At 38.4% G+C, this 25,072-nt stretch overlaps 1 protein-coding gene across 5 annotated transcripts in view; it reads left to right on the forward strand.

The window, feature by feature from the left end:
- Window positions 1–25,072, forward strand: part of LOC117300689 (kinesin-like protein KIF13A) — an 87,048-nt gene that overhangs the window by 10,018 nt on the left and 51,958 nt on the right. For all 5 annotated transcript variants that reach the window (XM_033784420.1, XM_033784421.1, XM_033784422.1 and 2 more), the window contains exons 3-6: window positions 11,689–11,781; window positions 13,338–13,521; window positions 13,866–13,950; window positions 18,315–18,449. In XM_033784420.1, coding sequence (XP_033640311.1) covers window positions 13,358–13,521; window positions 13,866–13,950; window positions 18,315–18,449 — 384 coding nt within the window. In that variant the 5' untranslated portion in view covers window positions 11,689–11,781; window positions 13,338–13,357. The remainder of the gene's footprint in view (window positions 1–11,688; window positions 11,782–13,337; window positions 13,522–13,865; window positions 13,951–18,314; window positions 18,450–25,072) is intronic.

A 25,072-nucleotide genomic window follows, 5' to 3' on the forward strand; every position in this document is an offset into this window, starting at 1 on the left:
ACAGACATTTCTGGTAATTATTCTTGTCATTAAACATGTATTGATTTTGTGCTCATTGCAATCATTGATCGACAAAGCTCTATCTGTCAGAATATTTCTACAGTCCTCCAGGTCTGAGTTAGGGATATCCATCTACAAAGTAGACATTGAAGCCAAATATCAACAGAGTAGAGTTGGATTTGAGTCTTTGCATAGTGGAAATACGATATGGAAAGGTTTGCGGTAACACCATGTAATGACTATCTCTAAATGAGTTGAAGCCAAGTATCAAGAAGAGTAGAGTTAAGGCCCAGTCACACAGGCCCGGATAACGAAAATGATAATGATCACGACGCAAACAGAACGCATTCCCTTGGTTGAATGAGCGTGGGCAGATTCTGCGTGGAGCAATTCAACCAATAGTATGCGTTTTCTTTGCGTTGTGATCGTTATCGTTTTCGTAATGGCTGCAGTTTGTATCAGCCCTTTTAGATCCCCACCATGTTCCCTACAGTCTCCATATTAGAGTTTGCATATTTTCATTAGGTGCCTTAAGCAAAGGACGAGTCTCCATTGAAGGAGTTGACTCGAAGCTCAAGCTCATCAGCTTAATCACTCCAGCAGGTGTAATAAGAACTGTAGAGTTTGCCATTATTGTTATTACCGTCATGGCTGTAGGACTTGCTGGTCGTCTCCGGAGATTGCTTTCTCCTTTGGTTGCTTGGAATAATCAAGGCTTGGTTACATTCGTGACACTTGACAGATATGTCTATAAAATGGGATATGAGTATTTATTTATATTTGTTTAAAGCCTTAACATACATTTTGTGAGCTGCTGTTTGTCGTGGCTGAGTGGTTTAGTGCACTTGATTCAAGCTCTGCTGTTCCCGTGTGTTGTGCAATGCATGTAAAATGAACCTAGTTACGCTTATTCCTAAGAGAAAGAGTTTTGCCCAGTGATTCTCGCAGTGGCTGCTGAATGCGCTGCAGCACCTTGTAAACCCTCCAACATGAAAGGTGCTACATAATTGGCTCACATAATTCAAAAAACCCCTGCTAAATAAGAAACTGTTACACTTGATATTCTGGCATGCCAATAGGACTTCAATCTTGAGATGGAGCCCTTTAACTAGGAACACAAATGTAGGGCCAAATATCTTGAGATACATGTAGTGCTGCTCATCGAGAACTCAATGTTCAGAATCAGCAATGATGTGGTATTTGTCTTTCTCATATTCTTTGTTTGTGTGTGTCTTGTTTGCAATTCTTCCCCCCCCCCCCTCCCCATCCTGATTTATTTGCTGAATGGTCTCGGGTTCTGTATATGGAGAATTCATACCACGTATGAATGTCAAGTGCTCCAAGCGGTTCTTACTGTATGCATATGCAGCATACATGGGTGGGGGCGTAATGTGGGTAGGTGTAGACTCATTCAAACCAGGTAGGAACTAAAACATGTACCTGGTTGGGTAAAGGTCAGCAGTTGGAAAGTGGGTTTTGGAAGCTGTTGTCAAAAATTACAAAGAAAGAGGTACAATTCATTCATTCTGTCGATGGCGAGCATCGGATGATGGCCCTCCGAACATGTTGGTCCTCCATTGTTGTGCGCAGCTCCTATCGTCTCGGGCCAGAGTCCCGGCACAAGGTGTCCACATGGGTGGGCAATGGTAGATCCTTAAATGCAGGAGTTTATACACTGGGTGTTTGCTTGGGATGTCTGCCCATTCAAACCAAGGACTTAAACAAAAGGGATCCAGCTCTAACAGAGTGGGGACGTCCCTGCTTCCCTTTCATGTACCAAACCAATGGGGACTTCTCTCAAGTACAAACAGTGGAAGAACAAAGACAAGTTCTCTATTTACTGGATAGACAAACGTGTGTGTTGGGGGAGGGGGTGTTTGCATGAAATTTAAGTTCTGTACGAGAAATAGTGCATTTGTACTGCATGTATATTTTTGTACGTTTCAGTTTGGTTAATTCCTTACAGCTTTCAAGCTTGTAGTCTTTGGTTTACTGGAACCCTCAGAAGTTCCTGCTATGCAAAACATTCTGACAATATCCTTGTTTCATTAGCTATTGTGATACTTAAACCCCCTAACAAATATTGACTAAACAAAACAAGAAGTTAAAACTTGGAGTGTCTGCATAAATGTTATATGTAACATTTTAGGTAAAATAAATCCTCTTTTTGTCTAAAGCCACCATTGGGAAAAGGTGTGTTGAGTTGCTCTAAAGTTTGAACACTGATCTTTGTTAAATCCAAACATCTTTGTTAAATGTGCTCTATTTGGTGTTCACATGGCAGAAAAGAAAAAAGGTAAAGATGCCTCAACATTTTGCAAACTTCAGTAATCTCCCCATATTTTATGTTGTCACATGTCCAGTGTGAAAGTTTATTTCACACACAGCTGCGCTTGATTCAACAAACAACACATCCTGCAAGTTCCCTTGGCTAACTTCATCTTCAGATATTTGCAGTAGAAACCAGGCTAACCAGCAGATGTTGGCAAAAATAAGTACTTTGTATGTGCGTAGGTGTGAGCAGCTCTTTTTGGACCAGAGTCTTTCCCCATCCTTTAACCTACACCATCACCCCTTGCCACTGTCAGATCACTCTTTTTTTTTCAGACCCCCTTTTACTCTATTCACTTTTACCATTACAGTAAGATCATCTATAGTACAATTTGCACCGCTTTTATCTGTACTCCAAATACTGTTAACATCTGAAAGTAAGAGTACATAGCCTTTGGACATTAGGTCAAGCTGAGACAATCGCAACCTTTGATCGTTTACACAGAGCAACCGCTCCATCCTGTTTCTGTCAGGAGGCTTCCTGCCCATGGAAGTACAACTTCCTGTAAAGCCTGGGAGAGGTTGCCTCATTCGGAGGTACACAGTGTCCATATCAATATTGAACTCTAGCCCTGAGTTGGGTGGGTGGGGTCTTGGAGATGGTTGTAGGATTGTTGAGCCTTGAGTTGTAGGATTGTTGAGCCTTGAGTTGTAGGATTGTTGAGCCTTGAGTTGTAGGATTGTTGAGCCTTGAGTTGTAGGATTGTTGAGCATTGAGTTGCTGGGTTGTTGAGCCTTGAGTTGTAGGATTGTTGAGCCTTGAGTTGTAGGATTGTTGAGCCTTGAGTTGTAGGATTGTTGAGCCTTGAGTTGTAGGATTGTTGAGCCTTGAGTTGTAGGATTGTTGAGCCTTGAGTTGTAGGATTGTTGAGCATTGAGTTGCTGGGTTGTTGAGCCTTGAGTTGTAGGATTGTTGAGCCTTGAGTTGTAGGAATGTTGAGCCTTGAGTTGTAGGATTGTTGAGACTTGAGTTGTAGGATTGTTGAGCATTGAGTTGCTGGGTTGTTGAGCCTTGAGTTGTAGGATTGTTGAGCCTTGAGTTGTAGGATTGTTGAGCCTTGAGTTGTAGGATTGTTGAGACTTGAGTTGTAGGATTGTTGAGCCTTGAATTGTAGGATTGTTGAGCCTTGAGTTGTAGGATTGTTGAGCATTGAGTTGGAGGAGCGTTGAGGTTGTTTATGTTTATTGGGTAGGATGTTGGTGGCGGAGATGGGAGAGCTGATACATGTTTGTGACGCTTTGTAATAAAGTTTTGCAATTGCTGATGTTTCTTGGTAATTAGAGTTTTTATCCAAGTACTTAGCATCACTCAGTGCAGCTTGAAGGTCTTACTATTGGTCTCTATTTGAAGAGTGGTTGTTTGTGGTGTACACTGTGTACCAGTATGTACTTCACGTACACAAAACTCTTGCAGGTCTGTTACGTCATCCATAGAGTGACAATGACACCTTCTTTGTAACAGTTTCATCTTTTGTCATATTTTATTTTCTGCAAGTTAATCCAAACTAAAATGCTGAAATAATGTGGTTAAAATCATTTGAGTTTGACACAGCAAAAGTGTGACAGCAAAAGTGTGACATTTTGCGCAGACCCAAGTTGCATCACAATCGCAATTGTGTACCCACTTATACTCCTTGATACAATGAGTTTGGGACTATAGGCTGTTTGACCCTTTTTAGCTAATGTCGCATACTGTGAGGACAGTTTGAGCAACTTGTTTATGAGGACTTTTTCTTTAGTTATTGTCGTCTTTTAGCCCTGTGTAGGGTGTACAAACATTGTGGAAGCAATTTAAACCCATAAATGCTGAAAACCACAACAACTTGTTTAATACGAAATCCCTATTCACTAAATTCATACTCCAAGTAATAAACCACATAGGAACTGACTTGGCAAGTTATATTTCAATATGAGGCGGACAAAGAAAAATTGACTACATTGTACAACAACTTGAATGCAAAACATTCTTGTGGTTTAACCAAAAAAGAAAACAGTGAAAAAAACATTGAAGGTTTCTGCCACTTGACTTGATACATCTGCAGAAATTGGCAGGAATTTGAACTTTTTAAAAAGAATTCTTTTGACACAATTTTGAATTATAAATAGCTCTACTAGAAATGAAACTAGGTGTAGGGATGTATTATAATGTTTTATCTGAGCAGGCACATTACATACATGCAACGCACAAATACCTGAACCTGTGCCATCTTCCAATGTGTAAACTGCCATAAACTAAAGTGCTATTCACACGACAGAAATTTAACTGGGGTCCCTTGCTTATTTTTTTAGCATGGTTGTAAAATGTAGCAATGTTTGACAATATTTTGCCAGAGAACTTGGACGGTAAAAACAATTGCTGTCCTTTCACAAGAGAGGAGCATTTTGTAAAGTTGTTACAACCATGCTACAATTTAGCAAGGGACCCTTGCTAAAGTGCTCTCGTGTGAAAGGGGCCTTAGTGGTCATTGGTATCCATACAGTGTACACATTAGCATTAGATGAACTAGGCTTCTTGCTCTCTGTGGTCAAACTATTCTATCTAGTGCTTCAAATTTTCTATTAGTTTTACTCAAAGTATATATTTGTATTTGTTTATTTTATAGTATCTAAGTGTTTATCACAGTGATTTTTTTATTTATACTCTATTTGAGGATTGGATAAGCAGGCTTTTGAGTCATAGTGTAGTAGTACGCTTTTGTTTATCCTGACCGTCTTAGAATGGATTGTTGTCCCTTCCTCTTCCTACCTGTCCTGTACCCTTTTGTCTAATCCCGCTCCTCTAGTTACTCTGTATTTAAGTTACCTTTTTGAAGTCTTATTATCCTTTGTTTTACTTGTATGTATTTGTTTTTGACACTGGCCGAATAAATAATAATAATAAAAATAATAATAAACCAATTTTCATACATGTCAGCATTCACTGCTTGGATTTGACCACCCACACACAAACACGCACAGTTAAACCTCAATTCAAAAATTATTCATTGTTTGTCTGGATATCTTAAGGCGAAAAACCATCTTCGTTTATACTTCATTCTCAATTGGTTGCACCCTGCAATGACAAGTTTGAAACATCTCCATAAGAAAACACATGATAAGAAATCTTAATTTGATCTCCATCGTTGGGAAGCTATCATTGATGCCTACACTACGTGACTGCATTATCTTCCGTGGGATCATCCATTCTGTAAGGTGTCGATTGACTAAACAATCACACCTGCATATAGGGTCAGCGTCTAACTACCGAAAAAATATTCTTTAAACGTTGAAAGAGATGGAGAGATGTGAGGGATAGAGGAAAATAATCCTCCACCCAATGCAGATGGTTTATGCCTCCGTGGTTTATGCAAGTAGCTATTTAAAGAAGCAGTATTGGGATGGGATAATATGTGCAAGGTTATGGTGGATAGGGTTTTGTAATGAGATCAAAATGCATTGCATGGTCAGATGTAAAGAGGTCTGCTATGAAGCCATTACCGTAAGACTGTAAACCAAGGACCAGACCTTGGTCTAGAATAACACGGTGGTTTAGGAAGTGATTTCTGTATGAGGAGTAGACTTGATTTCAAGTCTGAGATCGCGGTTATTTCTCTGCATCAGCCACGAAAAACGCCCCCACATTATTAGCTATCACGCGCCCTATAACTCACAATCTGATCGTAGGCTAAATGACAGAGGTTTATTACAGAGGCACTGTTTCAGCCAATAATTTAGCGGCTATCAGGACGACTAAAAGCCGCGAGCAAAGACTTGGAACCAAGTCTACATGAAGAGATGAATGAGGACCATTAGGGTCTTGAAAGAAGTACTGAACTGCTGGAAATGAGTCTCATGAATTTAGATCTGGCCTGGTTAGGCCGAGTAAAAAAAGAAACTTGTTTAGCGTCCCTGCCCGCTTCCTTTTTAGAGGCCGCCTCGTTTCTAAACAAAATGTATTTATTATTTATTATATGCACATTTAATTTATTTTTTTAATGATGTTTTTTAAACGATCTCAGCTAAATTAATCTGAACGCCTTGTCTGATTGTCAAGTCCAAAATGTTTCATTTATGTATTGTGTGTTTGAGCAGTAGAAAACACAATGGATATTTGACATTTTAAAAATAATGGCGGCCATCTTGAAATAACAAATAAAAAGCCCCTCCTCCTTCCTTTTTTATTGAGAAACCCGGACACTAGTCATGTTTTTTTTTTTTTACTCAGCCTTTTCTGAAGTGCCTGAAAGCCAAATAAGTGTCAATGGTCTGCAATAAAGGTTTACTCCTTGCAGTAACACCATGTGAATTTCAGTCTCATGAGTTGTGGTTGTTGGTGTAAGAGTTGGATGTGGCTAGACATCAATACTTACATGGTTTTACCATAGACCCTAATTTACATCCTGCAAAGTTCCAAATCCGGCTTAAATATGAAACTTTATTCAGTCATCAGTTTGGAAAATTTGATATACCTGCAATGATATTTTCACCTTTAATTTTTAAGATACACATAATCAAGATGCGTTGAATAAATGTGTCCCACCCTTTATTCATTATAAATCTGTTGGATGAATTTGCATGAGGATGATTTTACCCCCATTTGCAAAGCCAATACTCCTATTTCCTTCGTCCAACCTAAATGTACATGCTAGTTTAAAACAAACTCCAACTTGATTATACTGTACATGATTATGGCCATTGGGATATACGGTTCACATTACAAATAATGTAAGCATCCTTTGCGTAAAGGCGGAAACTTGTTGCCAAAAGCAGGGCCTCCTACAATTAGGTTTGCACCTGTTTGGATCTACTCAGCCCCCCTTGCCTACATAATTACACCTGTTTCACTCCTGGGCCTAGAGTTTCATAGCTTCGATTTAAAGGCACTGGACACTATTGGTAATTGCTCAAAATAATTGTTGCAATAAAAACTTACTTGGTAACAAGCAATGGAGAGCTGTTGTGGTATAAAACACTGTGACAAACAGCTCCCTTTAAAGTAACGTAGTTTTCGAGAAAGAAGTTATTTCTTACTAAAATATTTGAATTTGATTTCGAGACCTCAGAATTAGATTTTGAGGTCTCGAATTCAAGCATCTGAAGCACACAACTTCGTTTGACTAGGTTTTTTTCCTTCTTTCCATTATTATCTCGCAACTTTAACGACCAATTGAGCTCAAATTTGCACCGGTTTGCTATTTTGTGCATGATGTTGAGATACACCAAGTGAGAAGACTGGTCTATGACAATTACCAAAGGTGTACAGTGTCTTTAAGTGGATATTGTACAACATTCATATTCATAGAATGTTGTCAATAAGTGGACTAGAGCATTGTTTCTAATTTGACTGATGGCTAAATCATCATCAGAATGTACGTTCAAATACCAGTCATGCGCTTAGGACTTGAGCAAGACACATCAGTGTGCGTACCGTATCTTTGCATCACTTAGAAGTAAACTGGAGGAATTGCTATTATGTATATATATTTGTTTCGCGGTAACACCATGTGTGTATCTACTTGCCAGGTAGAGTTGGTTCTTTAGAGAACTGTCTTTCTTTATTCTACTACCGCGGAGTAGATTTATCGGGAGACTTCTCACTTCTGAAAAGAACTGTCCTGCTTTTTAATTACAACCTTGGCAGGAAGGTATAGAAAATTGGCTGGGACTACTACTTTAGCTTAAAGGATTGTAATTTACTGCACTACCGCGGAGTGAGTTCTTAAATTGGTTTTAATTTTTCAACTAGTTTGCTCTAGTCATCGTCAGGAGACTGCTGTTATGTACTCATGTAGTATGGACAAAAGCTTGATAATTTGATAACAAATGCAACTTCAAAGAGTTGAAATGGTTTCAGGGAAGCTTTGGCAATATTTAGTAAGTGGCTGTTGACCCTAACGAAGGGAAGTTCCTTAGGGCTACTTGCAAGTGCACAAAATACATACGTATGCCTTTAACTTGTTCCCTGTCCCAGACTCCATAAGTGTTTTCATGTATGTCCTCAACACGGCTTGTTGCCATTTTGTCATTGAAGCTTTATCATCTTTAGAAAATGACAGGTGTTGTGTGGTAGTGTGCTTATACGTAAATATACTCCCACTGTCTGTCTAGACTATCAGTCAACCCCATAGAAATATAACCCAGAGAACACCGAGTCATTGTGCGTGCGTCATTGTGCGTGCGATTTTGTTTTAAGACCATTTTTATGAACGCACATACCCCATTTGCTTACGTGTGTATGCCAAATTGCCATACAGTAGAAGTCATGAACATTAACAATGAAAACACGTAGAAACGGTCTATGTGCTCTGCCATTTTGCCATACACGCGATGATAATTTTTGCCATACATACAAGTGTATTGATACGCCGCATCCACAGACGACACAGAGGGCGGCCGAAGCTCAGCGTTCTCCGGGATATATTGCTATTGTCAACCCTAAAACCTGTGTAGGTCTATATGTACTGTATACATACCTCCGACATTTGTTTTCAAGAGTCTTCCATGTTTTCAAGAGTCTTCCACAGCTATGCTGGCATGGTTGATTTGGCTTTGATGGGAAACTCGGTTGATTGTGCAAAAACTTGAGTTATCATTCGAGGCATTGTGGTGGAGAAACTTGAGTTATCTTTCATAATCGTAAGAATACTGTATCCATCGTAAGAATACTATTTATAAATTAAATTGTTAATTATGACATTCTTAAATTCTTATTTTGAATGGAACTTTGTCAATACTGTTTCTTAATTATATGAAAATGAACAAAGATATTGACAAAATAGGGACACTGCCAACATAGGGCTAGGTAGCTCAGTTGGTAGAGCGCCGGAGGTCGTTGGTTCGAATCCCACTCTAGTCAATTCTTTGTTCAACCCCTCCCCCCCCCCCCCCCCAAAAAAAAAAGAGTTTAAAAAACAGTGAACTATCCAGCTACATTGAGGTTATGGACTTATTATGTAAATTATTGTACAAGGTTTCTTGGGGGCTCTTATTTTGAAATGAATGTTTTTACACTGGACATTTATGATTATCAGCCAGCCATTAATGCGTTGGTGCCTGAACCATCTCCTGCTGCAAGAACACACGCCTGCAATCAGGTATTGCTGATATTCTCAGTATGTCTTCATTACATGTCTGGATTCATGTCTACTGAGGAGTCCCGCTGCTTCCACCATTGCGGAATGAACCATTATAATCACTCATTAGTGCTGGATAGAGCAAGCCATAAGTGGCGTCGCGTGGAGGAGATATGTGTTGGAGGTGGGGGGTTGTTGGATCTTGTTAGGAGATCTGGTCTGGGTTTGATTCTATTGGGACATGTTCTTGACTTGTCAGATGGAGGGCTTTATCATTAATGGAGATGTCATCCTTCAACAGACCTTTATCATTGTGCGCCCATCTTGATATTCTCCCATTCAAATCAGTGTAACCAAACCGAGGCTGGAAGGAGAAATAGCCTGGTTCCTTTTTGTACAATGAATGTTAGCATCTTTGTATGCTATAGGATCTACAGGGAAAATGACAAAGATGGTGGCCGGGTGAGAAATATCTATATAAAAAGATTCTCACATTGTACGTGCTCACAATACAGGTTATTCAAATGCAAGGACAGTGCATGTACAATATAGACCCTTATCATGGTGCAGCCATCTTTTTTCCCATTGACATCACTTTCCTATTTTCCCATTTTCTCATTGATAAAGGCCCTCGCCTGCAGCTCGGGCCTTTATTGCATGGCAACGACCTGCAGCTCGGGCCTTTATCGCATGGCCACGACCTGCAGCTCGGGCCTTTATCGCATGGCCACGACCTGCAGCTCAGGCCTTTATCGCATGGCCATGACCCTGCCGGTTTTAAACGGTCGTTTAAAAACTCATCGCTACCCTTTTATTCCCTTAGTTTTTGTCAGATAAAGTTCAGTCTTCAAAATACCTTTTCAACATGTACTCAACTTGCAAATTTTTCTTCCATTTCTGTAAACAAGAGGATGACAATAAAGCTCTTCATTTGAAAGGGAATAAATAATCCCAAATCTAAAATTAATTGACAATGCATTACTTTTGTGTAGATTATTTGACTGGACAATCGTTTTTTGTTTAGATTATTTTGTGTTGATTATTTGACAATAAAGCTCTTCACTTGAAAGGGAATAAAATCCCACATCAAAAGTGAAATGACAATGCATTGATTTTGTGTAGATTATTTGACTGGACAATCAGGCCGACAGCATCTATTATTCGTCACCGCTAGTCATGATTATTGAGATGTTGAACTATCGGACAGTGCCCTGGGTTTATCATTCTGTACTGCAGTTTGTGAACATCTACAGCTTTATATGCCTGTGATGTTTTTTTAAAGGCAGTGGACACTATTGGTTATTACTTCAAACAATCATTAGCATAAAATCTTTCTTGGTGACGGGTAATGGGGATAGGTTGATGGTATAAAACATTGTGAGAAACGGCTCCCTCTGAAGTGCCATAGTTTTCGAGAAAGAAGTAATTTTCCACGAATTTGATTTCGAAACCTCAGATTTAGAACTTGAGGTCTCGAAATCAACCATCTAAACGCACACAACTTTGTGTGACAAGGGTGTTTTTTCTTTCATTATTATCTCGCAAGTTCGATGACCAATTGAGCTCAAATTTTCTACAGGTGTGTTATTTTATGTTTATGTTGAGATACACCAACTGTGAAGGCTAGTCTTTGACAATAACCAATAGTGTCCACTGCCTTCAACTTAAGAGGTGTAGATGCTGCAAGGTTTAAAATACAAATTAATGTCCCAATGCAGGACAAAAACTTTTAAGGCGAGTTTTATTCAGTTTGTCTGAACTACAAAGAAAGTTGTTTGGGGGGGGGGGGGGGTAAAAAAAGAGGTGTAGATGCGGCAAGTTTTAAAATAAAAGTTAATGTCCCCATGTCTTATTGTCTGTGCTTGAGATTTTGCCTGTGAAATTAATAAATGAAATGAAATGAAATGAAATGTGTAAACTTTTAAGGCAAGTTTTATTCAGTTTGTCATCAATCTCAATGTAGTTTGAAGAGTACAAGGGAATTAATTGTTAAGCACCGTGGTCGACCAGTCAGGAATTCAAATTTGAAACCCGGTTCATACTTCCTGCGAATGTGAAGCGAATTTGATGTGCATTTGACGTCACAACTCCCTTTTTGCAGCGATATTCGCAAGTGAGTTGCCCAGAGTTGAACTGCTGCGAATTATTTGTTGCGAATTTGTGGCGTTAACATTCGCATTCGCATTCGCAGGAAGTATGAACCGGGCTTTAGTCTTTTTGAGTCAGGGGTATAATTCTTTAGTAATTGTTCAATGTTGATGTAGCCTAACAGTTTTATTTTCTACCCATTTTAATTTGTGTTCAGGTCAAGAGAAAGTGTTCAAGTGTCTTGGGTTGGACATTCTTGATAATGCGTTTGAGGGGTACAACGCCTGTATCTTTGCCTATGGACAAACAGGTAAGAACTCAATGTATCTGTTTCACTCGGCCCCAGGGCCTTGCCTTAACCAAAGGCGCTGGGATGGGCAAACGTATCAAGCATGCTCATTGGTCTATCCAGAAAATGCTCAGTCCCATCATGCATCACACTCACTATAACTCACACTGCACGCATGACATACTTCCTGAACAAGAATCTGAACAAGGTGATTAGCCCATCCCAGCGGTCCTGGATAGACTTGTGGCCGCTGGGGCCGAGTGAATGATGTGCCCATAATGTGCTCATGGTGTACCATGGAACTAATTTGTTAATGGTACAGACCATGTGGTTTATTCATGGTTAGACTAATCTTCTTTTTTTAAATTGAGGTTCTGTGCAGTACAATGTTTCCCATGGCCTTTCTAATGTCAAGTGTCCAAAAGTCTATACTTGCTGCGACCCCCTTGCTCTTTTTTTCGCCATCTAGCCATTATTTTGGCTATCTCCCTATTTTGTCAATTTTGTAAATTTTGTCAGGGGGTTGCCAAACAAAGATGTATTGGCAGACCAGGTAGACCAACAAAATTAGTCAAATTTACTCAAGCAATGTTATTTAACACTTCTTTCAAATATAATATAATTGAACTAAAAGTGATTTGAGTAAACTCAAGAAGAATTTGAAGCTGAGCAAGGACATGGAACCTGAATTATTTCAAAACATACATTAACCCCTGAACTGCACAATGGATTTTTAATAATCTACATACATGTATATATATTTATCAAAATCTTGAAAAAGAACCAAATTATTCAATTAATGATATCATAGTTTGATAGAAGTTGAAACTGTTGGTAAGATGTCATGATGACATGATGACATCATCGGCTGCCAAATAGCTTTAATTAAAAAACAGATATTTCGCTGGTGCAAACAAGGTCGTCAGCGCCTACTGTACCCCGAGTACATCGGAAGATTAGTTTCTCCGGATTTTCTGCTCTCCCCGCTTGAGATTCGGAGAATAGCACAAGACAGGAGAGAATGGGAACAGCTTGTGTCAGACTGCTGTGCAGTCGACTGATGATGATGATGATGATGATGATGACTAATTAAGCTATATTAATCAATCTAAAGTGATAACATTTATTTGGTGTGAGCCATTTTAATCCCTGAATCTATTCGTGATATGAAAGGTCTTTAAAGGCACTGGATGGGCACTATTGGTAATTACTCAAAATAATTGTTTGCATAAAACCTTACTTGGTAACGAGTAATGGAGAGCTGTTGATAGAAACGGCTCCCTCTGAAGTAAGGTAGTTTTTGAGAAAGAAGTAATTTCTCAGTTTAATATTTGAATTGATTTTGAGACCTCCAGCGTGTGGTCTTGAAATCAAGCATCTGAAAGCACACAACTTCGTGTGACAAGAGGTTTTTCTTCCATTATTATCTCGCAACTTCGATGACCAATTGAGTTCAAATTTTCACAGGTTTGTTATTTTGTGCATATTTTGAGATACACCAAGTGAGAAGACTGGTCTTTGACAATTACCAAAGTGTCCAGTGTCTTTAAAAGTTGTTTTCTCCCGTCTTTTCCTAGGTTCAGGAAAGTCGTATACCATGATGGGAACAGAAGACAATAAGGGTGTGATCCCAAGGTTATGTGACACACTGTTTGAGCGGATAGCGGAGCACACATGTGACCAGAGCCTCTCTTTCAAGGTGGAGGTTTCTTACATGGAGATATATAATGAAAAAGTTAGAGATCTCCTGGATCCCAAGGGGTAAGTTTTTAGTCTATTTTGAATATTCATTTTGGTTTTTACCCATATACACCAATGTTGTTTTAGCACTTTACACTCAGTACTTGCGCGAGTTCGGTGAAAAACTAAATCACAGGCATATTACTCCGGTGGGCTTCGAACCCACGATGTTTGCAATTCTAGAGCAGTGTCATCTATTAAATAGTCTATTTTGGTTGAAAAATTAAGATTTTTGAAAATGTACCCAAAATTATAAATAAACATCACAAAATCTTCTTGATAAACCAAGAAGATGCCTCTTATAAACATACCCAGATGTTTAGCATTAAATAGTTGTGTCTGTAAATTTTTGTTATTGTTTTTAGGAAGCAAAACTTAAGAGTACGAGAACATAAAATCTACGGACCATATGTGGACGGTTTATCAACTTTAGCAGTTTCGTCTTTTGAAGTAAGTATTGTATAATTAATTAAGCCAACAAAAGTTTGTAGATTATTAACATTATTCCCAGCCAGCGGTCATACAAATATTTGAGTGTGACTTGGGTAGAAGGGATTTAGAAGGCAAAATGAAGTGTGACTAAAGGTGCTTACAGGAGGCACAATGTATGAGAGGTCAGGGCCCAATTTCATGGCTCTGCTTGCCGCCGAATTCTGCGCCTACGATCATGATTCCCTGCTTACGTGCAAGCGCTGAATTTCTGCGCCAGCCTTATAAGCGTAGAATGCCCAGTAATATGGACTACGCACGCGCAGAAGCCAAAACTCGCCGCTAACCTGTGAAATATGCTTGCCGTTAGCACAGAATTCCCTCCTTCCGTAAGCGCAGATTCTGTGCTTACGGTAAGCAGAGCCATGAAATTGGGCCCAGGTGTACACATACCATGAAAGTACTACATGCTCGGAAAAAGACAAAAAGGTCAACAAAGACCACTATATTGACAGATGGGTGCTTAGCAACAGCTGTGTATCAATACTATTGGGAATTGCATCAAATGCAGAAAATGTGAATGCTATGCCAATTACAACAAAGCCCCTTTCACACGAGAGGAATTTAGCAAGGGTCCCTTGCTAGATTGTAGCATGGTGGTAAAATTTTACAAAATGTATTTTGTGTGAAAGGACAACATTTTTTGTCTACTGTACGAGTTCTCTTGCAAAATCTTGTGAAACATTGCTACATTTTACAACCATGCTAAAATAAAGCAAGGGACCCCAGTTAAATTGCTGTCGTGTGAATAGCGCTCAAGTGTCTTTTTCCGCAAGCATTGAGAGTCTACTTGTTTATGTTGGATACTGCTGGTAACATAGCATGCAGCAATCGGTGGTTACAAATTAGCCAACTTCAATATTTGTAACTTCTCTGAGCTCTCCAAATCCAATTATAATGTGATGCACCAATTGGATTGAAGAATAAAAAATAAACTAGTTATTTAAGCATTGGACAAGCTTATGTCGAATAATTATATCTACACTGCTGTTTTATTTGCAAAGGTAAGAGAACTTTTAGAGATTAGTTGGATTGAAAGAAAGTAGATTCACCCACAAAATCAGCATTTCTTTTCTATAACAACCAACTTACCCTCAAGCTTTTGAAGGGTAGCTGACAGTTTTACAAAACATATGAGACGTGTGCAACTTGCTGGATTAGTGTCGACAATCAGACGGACAAATCCTATGCAGATTCTATTACAATGTTCTTGCTTAGTTTAATCTTCCCTCCCATCCACTGACAGATGGAATAATTCCCAATGATTCGTAACTACTTTGTACAGTAAAGCCTTGGTAAACCAAAGAATGGAGGAGACATAGACAGGGAGTTAGAGTAGTGGTAAATCCTAACCCTTGAGGCGTTTGGTCTGGAATCCTATCTCTTATCCGGTTTATAAGCAGTAACTTGCAGTATCTGGTGCTGATCAACAACCACAACTAGGATTGTTAGTTTTTAACAGAGCGAATGGTTGGTTTGCTGACCTGAAGTTTAATTGTATTGAATCAAATTTTAATCCAAAACCGGAACAAACCCCATACCCCGGGGAAGAGTTACAACAATAACAAAATGTTATAAGAAATAACTAGAAATGCTAAATAGTAAACTTGCAGGTACAACCATGCATGTATAATATCCCTTTTAAAGAGCCAGTGTGGTCTCGATGTTTCAAACAGTATACTCTGCTCGTCTTCAGTAGGGCAAAGTGATGAGGTTATTTCATAACATCAACAAGTCTGATTGACACTTATATTGGACACTTTGGCCTAGATCAGGGTGAAAAGGGATTTGTATAGGTGTCTGCCATAACATTCAAGACATTGGCTAGAATATGCAGTTTGAGTGATAACTATGTCAGGCAATTAAGTGATTAAGAATCGCATTATAAACCTATAGTGAGTTTCCCTTCTTGACTGGCCTGAGTATGGCTCTTTGATGTTGGCAGACTATTCACAACTCAGTAATCTGTCAACCAAATACTGGTTTAAAAAAATTAGATACTGTTTGAACATGTGTCACCGCTGCTTACTCGCTGACAGTTAGTTTTGCGCATGTGGGAAATTGTTGACGAGCGCCCTCTTGAGTCAAAATCGTAAACAAAACATAGCCTTTCAACCGTTGAAAACGATCTGGGGTCATCGCGATTTTTGACCAATTAAAAGCCAAGATGGAAAACTAAACATGAATATGCAATGAAGTTAGTTGCGATGGTCGTATTTTGAGTCGAATTGATCCTTCAAAATCTACGTAATGTGAATTTTCTTGTTGAGAAATAGACCTCACACGTAAGAAATATATAACAACTGATGTTTTCCACTCAAAATTGAGAAAGCAAACCCTTTGAAAACAATTCCCTGTTTATTTTTGTAACACATGACAACGTTCTGGTGAAGAATTTTTATCAAGGGTAATGTACACAAGCATTGGGCAATTGCGCTTTTTGTGACGTGTGCACATTGTATAAACATTGTGCAGTGTATGCGTTTGTTAAGTTTGTATGTGAAACATGTAGGCCGCGTCAGAAAAACGTCGGTGGAATCCCACTGATTTTGATAATTCCAGAGAGGGTTTGCTGCTATATAAACGGAATAATTTGATAAAATAATAATTTTCCTCTACAACAAACATTGTTTTAATATCAGGGAAATTCAATTTTACTCACAACAGTCTAACAAAACTCATCGTTGACGTCATTCGGTCTCGCTTTTAAAGTCATAGAAACATGCACAAAACAGCGATGGGGTCACTGCTATGAATAATTCATCTCATGTTGGACTTTCTGAAAATCTCGCGCATGCGCAAAACTAATAGGCACTCGATGTAGAGCTCTGAACAGCGGTGGTGTACAGGTATACATCTACATAGTATCAGCATGTTTCCTTGAAAAATTTCAATTATAAGTTGATGATAACTTACATGCAAATGTACCTTGAAGTTGAGCGTTGTCACGGTGTAATTCTGAATGATAGACAAGGTCATGATCAGTGATAGACAATGTGAAATGGCCATAATCAACTCTAATCACACACATGTCATACTAGCATCAGGAATTTACAGGAATTTTGCAGGTTTCTGCAAAAGAAGATAGACATCTGTTGTGTTAATCTTAAACCTTATACATGTACTATGTATAAAGTTTGCACAAGCATTAGTTGAACAGTTGCCGACATTGAGTGATGCCAGCAGACTCAAGCAATTTAAAGACACTGGACACCTTTGGTAATTGTCAAAGACCAGTCTTCTCACTTAGTGTATCTCAACATATGCATAAAATAGCAAACCTGTGAAAATTTGGGCTCAATTGGTCGTCAAAGTTACGAGATAATAATGGAAGAAAAAGCACCCATGTCACACAAAGTTGTGTGCTTTCAGATGCTTGACTTCGAGACCTCACGCTTGAGGTCTCGAAATCAATGCCAATATATTTTACCGAGAAATCACTTCTTTTCTCGAAAAATACATTACTTCAGAGGGAGCGGATTCTCACAATGTTTTATACTATCAACAGCTCTCCATTGCTCATTACCGAAGTAGGTTTTTATGTTAACAGTTCTTTTTTTTTAAATGACCGATAGTCTCCAGTGCCTTTAAAGCTCGTAGGCTCTATAAGAGTTGCCAAATAATAAAACCAATTGAGTTCAAATTTTCACAGGTTTGTTATTTTGTGTCCATGTCTTTAACATCGTACAAGACATTGTTGGGAAATCACATAAAATATCAAATAAAGCACATACATGTAGACGTAGATTAGTTGTTTGTATTCATCACTGAAAGGTCACTACTGCTTAATTTTATCCCTCTGTTAAGTTAAATGTTTAGGGCATAAGGCCTACCTTTTACACATACAAACACAAGTGTGTAAACACCTCAATTGCCCAGGGACCTCTTGAGCTTTTGGGCAGCAGCTCCCATTTGTAAGATCTATATTTCATGTTTATGTATTCCCTTGGTTGAAAGAAAAGCAAATGATAATCAACATTTTCTGTCCAAAGACACAAGCAATGACTTGCTGCTTAACTACTTGATTCAAACTGGTTAATCAACCAACATCTTAGTCCAGTGGGCTACATCGTTCAATAATGACACTTAAGTGCTATTCACACAACAGCACGTTAACTGGGGTCCCTTGCTTAATTTTAGCATGGTTGTAAAATGTAGCAATATTTGACACTATGTCCAAGAGAACTGTGACAGTATAAACAATTTGTATCCTTTCACACGAGGTTTATTTTACAACCATGCTACAATTTAGCAAAGGACCCTTGCTAAATTGCTCTCATGTGAAAGGGGCTTAACATTAACGTTCCAATCTCCTTCCCATTCAGAACATAGATGCCTTGATGTCGGAAGGAAATAAATCCAGAACGGTAGCTGCAACTAATATGAACTCAGAAAGCAGTCGCTCACATGCTGTCTTCAACATAACAGTCACACAAACACTGACGGATATAGAGTCAGATGTAAGTATACACCCCCCCCCCCCCCCTCCCTTAGCTTATGTATTAAAGGAACGTTACAGAATTGGTAAGAAACAAAAAATCGTGAAGATCACAGATTTACAAAAAACTTACACGGTCTAATGATGATGAAAGTTGAAAACATCCCTTGAAATATTTCTGTCTGAAATGTCATATTTGATAAGAAATAAATAATCTAACTGTGCGTTTGGAGTTTATCGCTCAATGAGCGTTTTATTCTTTTTTATTTTGGCATTGATGCAATGCAAAATGTGTAATCAGTTTTTCACTACTCTCTCGTGATCTAGATGTTTGTCAGTTTATGTAGATGCTGGATAACATAAAGTGCGTACACTGCCAGCAACTGTTTTGTTAGCAAAAACCAATTCTGTAATGTTCCTTTAAATTAATATGCAAAAAATAGTTAATGGCCTGACGTTTCAACCCTAGCAGAGTCTTTCTCGAAGGCTAAATGACAACACAACAAACATGAACAGGTAACTAAGTGAAACATAAGCAGTGAAGTGGAAATACATGAATGGGGTTGGAAAGCATACATAAAAAAGCAGGGGGTAAACAATGAATAGGGGGACAAAAGGGGGGGTGAAGGGAAGGGACTGGCTTGACCACAAGCAAGAAGATGGAAACACAAAGGACAACATCGAGGGTGGTGAGGTTGGGTAAAAAGTAATTTATTAGTAAATTAATATTTGACAACTTGATCGTTCAAACATTGTACACCTTTTTTTATTGTATAGATTGTCACACATTAAACAATTTTTAACAATTTTGGATTTGATATTGATATGAGAAAAAGAATTAGCGGTGGGTGGCAAAAAATGCAAAAAGTAATGAATGGCCTGACGTTTTGACCCTAGCAGAGTCTGAATAGGTAACATGTTTGTTGTGTTGTCATTTAGCCTTGGAGAAAGACATGAGTAAAACAAATAATTTTCGTCTCAGTTTTAGCATCTAAAAACGTATTAACCAGTTATGCTATGTTTTTGGTATAATATCATAACTGGTTAATGTGACTTATTTTACTAATTTCTCAAAAACTACACAACCTCAGTAAGTAATATTTGAAGGGAAGCTTAAGGTAAATCTGTCGAAAAAAAGTACCCAAATCCTATAAGACAACATGAAAACAAAGGTAGTTGTGAAATTAAGAAGAGCAAATCAGCCTAATGGAAAAGAAGTTATGGTCGAAAGATTGTGCAGCCAAGTTTAACTCTTCTCCATCAACTAAAATTGAGCTGAACAAACAGGTGACACCTGCCATCAATTATGAATCTTGAATCTTGAGTCATATAGAGTAGAACAATTCATAGATTGGAAGTAATTCAATCATTTACAGCATGTATAATGCAAGATCATTGTCCTTGCATCAAGTGCTCGTTCATAATGGTTCAATTTCTCCTTATGATGACGGTTGTTACCATAGCAACTTTGCAGATCTGATAAATTAGACTAGCTGAGTGTTTAAATATATTCAATGAGGATTGGTGTTGTTTTACACTCTTTCATTTGACTATATGTTTTTTTTCTTTAATTTGTGTATTGTGGTTTGTGGATTTTGAATGCTTAATTGTTGGCCTACTGTGCTTATAAGATCAAACAGATATAAATATCATACATCACAGAGTTCCCTCTACAGGATTCAATTTTGTCCGGTCGCTTTTAAACCAATCCTGCACTATTGTCAAATTGCGCAAACCATTCCTGCATTTGTTGTCAAATTGCGCAAATAGTTCATGCACGATCTCCAAATTGCGCAAATTGTTTCATATCTATAGGCATATTGCACACACTACTCCTATAATATCGGCAAATTGCGCAAACTGTTCATGCTCAAATAGATTTATATAAGCCGTTTGCACAAACCACAAACCACTCCTGCACGATCAGCAATTGCATAAACTATTCCTGCAAGATTGACTGATTGTGCAAACATTTTTGTGCAAATCATTTCAGCACGAAAAAAACCACTTTGTGCACGATCCCCCGGGTATTTTTGCGTCCGGGTATTTTTCGGTATCTGATCGGTTTTCTAATACCACGTAAACTTGATTTCAAGTCTGCATGTGGAGAACCCTGCATCACATTCCCAGGCCTGTATGCTTTGTTTTTTAAATGGCAAGGGCACCAAGGCATTTTCTCACTGTAATGGGCACCCTCTGAGGAAATTGTAAACTTCTACTGGAGAATTTCAAAGGCACCATGGGCCTCTGTGAAGTATCGGGATTGCATTCCTGTTAAAACCTTTCACACGTGACTATTGTTTCCATATCTTTGTACATTGATGCAAAGTACATAATTTGACTGTAGATTGGCAGTAGACAGTATTTGCTCATTTCCTTCTTACTTTCAAAAATAAAAAAGATGTAGGCGTATATCCAAGACAGGTTGATCTACTTCTCGGTTGGTAAAGGGTTTATAGGATTTGAGGCATTGCATGGTGAGGTATCAATGTATATTTGGTTTGCGGTAACACCATGTGTGTATCTACTTGCCAGGTAGAGTTGTTCTTAGGGAACTGTCTTGCTTTATTCTACTGCCGTGGAGTAGATAATCGGAGGTTCGGGAGACTTCTCAGTTCTGAAAAGAACTGTCCTGCTTTTTAACTATTACCAGGGCGGATGGTATAGAAATTAGACTGGACTACTACTTTAGCTTATAGGATCGTAATTAACTGTACTGCCGCGGAGTCAGTTCTGAAATTGGTCTCAACATTTCGACTAGCATGCTCTAGTCATCGTCAGGAGACTGAAGAGGTAAGAGAAGAGTGGGCTTATTTATAGGGGTTCAGTGGATCCACTGTAGGTCAATCAATGCTCTGATTGGTTGCTCCACAAATAGTGGAGTCAAATGGGAATATTGCTAAGAAGAAACTAAAAATAAATAGTGAACTTGCGGGTACAACCATGTGTAAATCTCTTAGGTTGAGTGTTGGCTCTAAGAAGAGCCGGTTTGGTCTCGATGTTTCAAACAGTATACTCTGCTTGTCTTCAAGAGAACATTGCTGATTGTCTTCACTTGCTCTTCAGGTGAATTGTCTAAAATTTATTATAAAAAAAAAAATTGCACCCACAATGTCAAAACAGGGTATGTCCTATAAGAGATGTTAAATTTGCATCGGGGATAAAGAATATTAATTTTGTTTTTTTTAATATTTTTTGTACCCATACACCGATATGTGTTAGCACTGTATACTCAATACTTTCCCGAGTCCTGTGAAAAAATATCACAGGCATGTTTCTTGGCTGGGATTCGAACCCACGACCCTTGCAATTCTAGAGCAGTGTCTACCCAACTAGACTACCGAGGTTGCCCGGTAGCTAGAGGCAGTTCGAATCCTATGTTTTGGCAGCGGGTACCGAAACGATATAATAACAGATGTTAAATTTGCATCGGGGATAAAGAATATTAATTTTTAAAAGTTTTTTTAGGGTATGTCTTATAAGCTCAACCATCACTGTACTTTTTCTGTATGTGGCTGATAATCACTAAGAGGGACCCCTAAAAGGCAAGCCAAACTGCAGCGATAACAAAAACGATCACGACGCAAAGAGAACCCTGGAATTGGTTGAATTGCTCTGCGCATAATATGCACACGCTTATTCCACCAATAGAATGCTCTCTCTTTGCGTCGAGATCGTTATCGTTTTCATTAACACTGCAGTGTGACCGGGCCTTAATGCTCCAAACATGATTCTACACTGCAATCTGTTTCATGCAATTGCCAATAACAATACTCTGCAAAAACAAAAGCGCTTTCCATCCAAATACCTCAACTCCCACCTCACTGCAAAATCAATGTCCCTATTGGTTTTCCTACCTGGATTCTCTGATTAGTGTCCATACACCTATCTCTCATTGATTCCCTGGAGAAATATGATGGAAACTGAGGTCTGGATGGCTCATGCCGTACTACACAATCATGGGATTGCATATCTACATGTAGCCTGCCCTTTCGCTTGAATTGGTTAAAGGCGTTGGACATTATTGGTCAATACTCAAAATAATTGTTAGCACAAAAACTTACTTGGTAACAAGCAATGGAGAGCTGTTGATAGTATCAAATATTGTGAGAAGCGGCTCCCTCTGAAGTAACATAGTTTTTGAGAAAGAAGTAACTTTTCACTACAATATTTGAATTGAATTCGAGACCTCAGCTGAGGTCTCGAAATCAAGCATCTGAAAACACAACTTGTGTGACAAGGATGTTTTTTCTTCCATTATTATCTCACAACTCCGGCGACCAATTGAGTTCAAATTGTCACAGGTTTGTTATTTTATGTATATGTTGAGATACACCAAGTGAGAAGACTGATTTTTGACAATTACCAAATGTGTCTGACGAATTTATTAATAATTGTTAAGAGAAGGTTTTCCCCCCTGATGTTCCCTGTACAGTTGGCAGCAGATTGTGTCACCTTGTAAAATCATATACAAATTACACTATGATTGTATCTCATCATTCAAACATCATATAGCTCTGGATCTGTTGGGAAAAGACTGAGTAATTTGAGACAGCCATAACATGTTCTATAAGCATTTTATAAGAATTGCATATTGAGCACATAACACCTTTAAACAAATGCATTCCTGAAATATTCTAAATGCACATACATGTGCACCTGTATGTATTTCAATGAGATTTGTTAACAGGTTTTGCGTTTGACATTATTAATTAAAAGCACATGATAGTATTGAACATTGATGTATGTTCTATTTTAATCTATTTTAATGAGTTGAACAGTAGCTTTTAAGGCAAATGTATGGGCACTTTGAGCACAACATCTGACACGTTTTCTCTCTAAAAATTGACAGATTTAATTTCCTTTACATGCAACTGAAGCCGTACCTTTAAATGAAAAATATAAAGAGAATGAAGATGAACGTAAGGCAGAGGGAATGAGTTGCTTCTTGGTGGTGAACTGGAGAGGTGTTATTAGTCACCCATACAATCATCAATTTCCTCTCTGTGTTGTGTTTATGCCATCAAGGGGAAAGCGCTCAAATCTGACGGAGATGCACTGGGGTATTTGAAAAGAGGAAAACCAAGAAGTCTCTCCAGACATGTATGTCAAATGGTTAGATGGAGGTTGGAATTCCTTTTGCAGATTGACAAATTTTGATTTCAAAGTGTTCAGTTTAAGGATTTTTTGTTTTGTATTTCTCAGTATATGTAACCTTTGCCTGCCACCCTGATGTTAACAATGTCACTTTTATGTGAGCTGTGTGACAAAACAGTTATATACAGGCCTGTATGCTTCGTTTTTAAAAGGGCAAGGACACCAAGGCATTCTATGATGAAATTGTACATTTCTACTAGAGCATTTCAAGGGCACCATGGCAATGACCAGGGGCAACAGAGGCAATCCCCTTCATTGCCTCTATGAAGTATCAAGCCTGATGTGTTTGAGAAGGCTATTTTTATGATATAATACTTCTTATGTTCTGTTGATGCTACGGAGCTTGACATTATCATCCAAATGTCACCATTTTGATTTGTCATGATTTATGACCACACATAGATTGTGCATGCTGTATGGAGAGTCAAATTGATCAGGTCATGGCAATCAATTACAATCAATCAATCAATCAATGAGAGCAGTGAATCAGAATTCCCTACATGTAAGGATGCATTTATTGCCTTGAAAATGGTTAGACTTTAGATGTTTTCTGATCAAAATATTATAAATAGAAGCGAATACCTTCACAGAATTTCTTTTATTTAGATTTCCATTGTGTTCTCAATCATGTAATGTTGAAGAATGCTGCTTCAGATGTCACTTATCACTGTACTGTATGTAAATGATGGTGTTTTTTTCTGTGGGCTCTGCTTTTTTCCCGACTCTGCAAAAAATAACAGGAGTCAAGGACATGTCTAAGGAAAGCCATACTTTTTGAACACATTGAAACTACACAGTGAAATCTACAGATTCATTTAAAGCCATTGGACCCTTTCGGTAAACAGTATTGTCCAAGGCCCACACTTCGTGTATCACAACTTCTATATAGAATAACAAACCTGTGAAAATTTAGGCTCAATCGGACGTCAGAGTCAGGAGAAAATGACGGGAAAAACCACCCTTGTATCCGCACGTTTCGCTGGGTCATGACATGTGTTTAAAATAAATCCGTAATTCTCAATATCGAGAATTGATATTGTTTTACTGTTTTCTCAAAAAGTAAAGCATTTCATGGAATAATATTTCAAGAGAAGTCATTCACCACTACCTTCTGTAAACCCTGTAAGTTATTTGTAAATCTGTGAACTTTTTAATTTTTTCTGTACCGAAAGTGTATCATGGCTTTTAGGTACAATGTGAAATTGTACTGAATATCCTATAGGGAGTAGATTGGGTAAATTAAGCCATTGTGCACAAGTCAAGTTGGACTTGAATTGGATGTGCCTTAAAAAAAAGCTCATGGCAATGCTTCCTTCAATTCTTAATGAATGAAAAACAGTTTGGAGAAATATCGAGGCTATAGCGTTTCTCCACCCCCATCATATCGTATGAACATACCTGACATGTATAAGCAATATTGCATGTTATCATAAAAAACATACCCAAACTCGACCACTAAAACATTATGCTCAAATCCAATCATGATGG

This window comes from Asterias rubens, chromosome 16 (assembly GCF_902459465.1).
Source record: "Asterias rubens chromosome 16, eAstRub1.3, whole genome shotgun sequence".
Taxonomy (NCBI): domain Eukaryota; kingdom Metazoa; phylum Echinodermata; class Asteroidea; order Forcipulatida; family Asteriidae; genus Asterias; species Asterias rubens.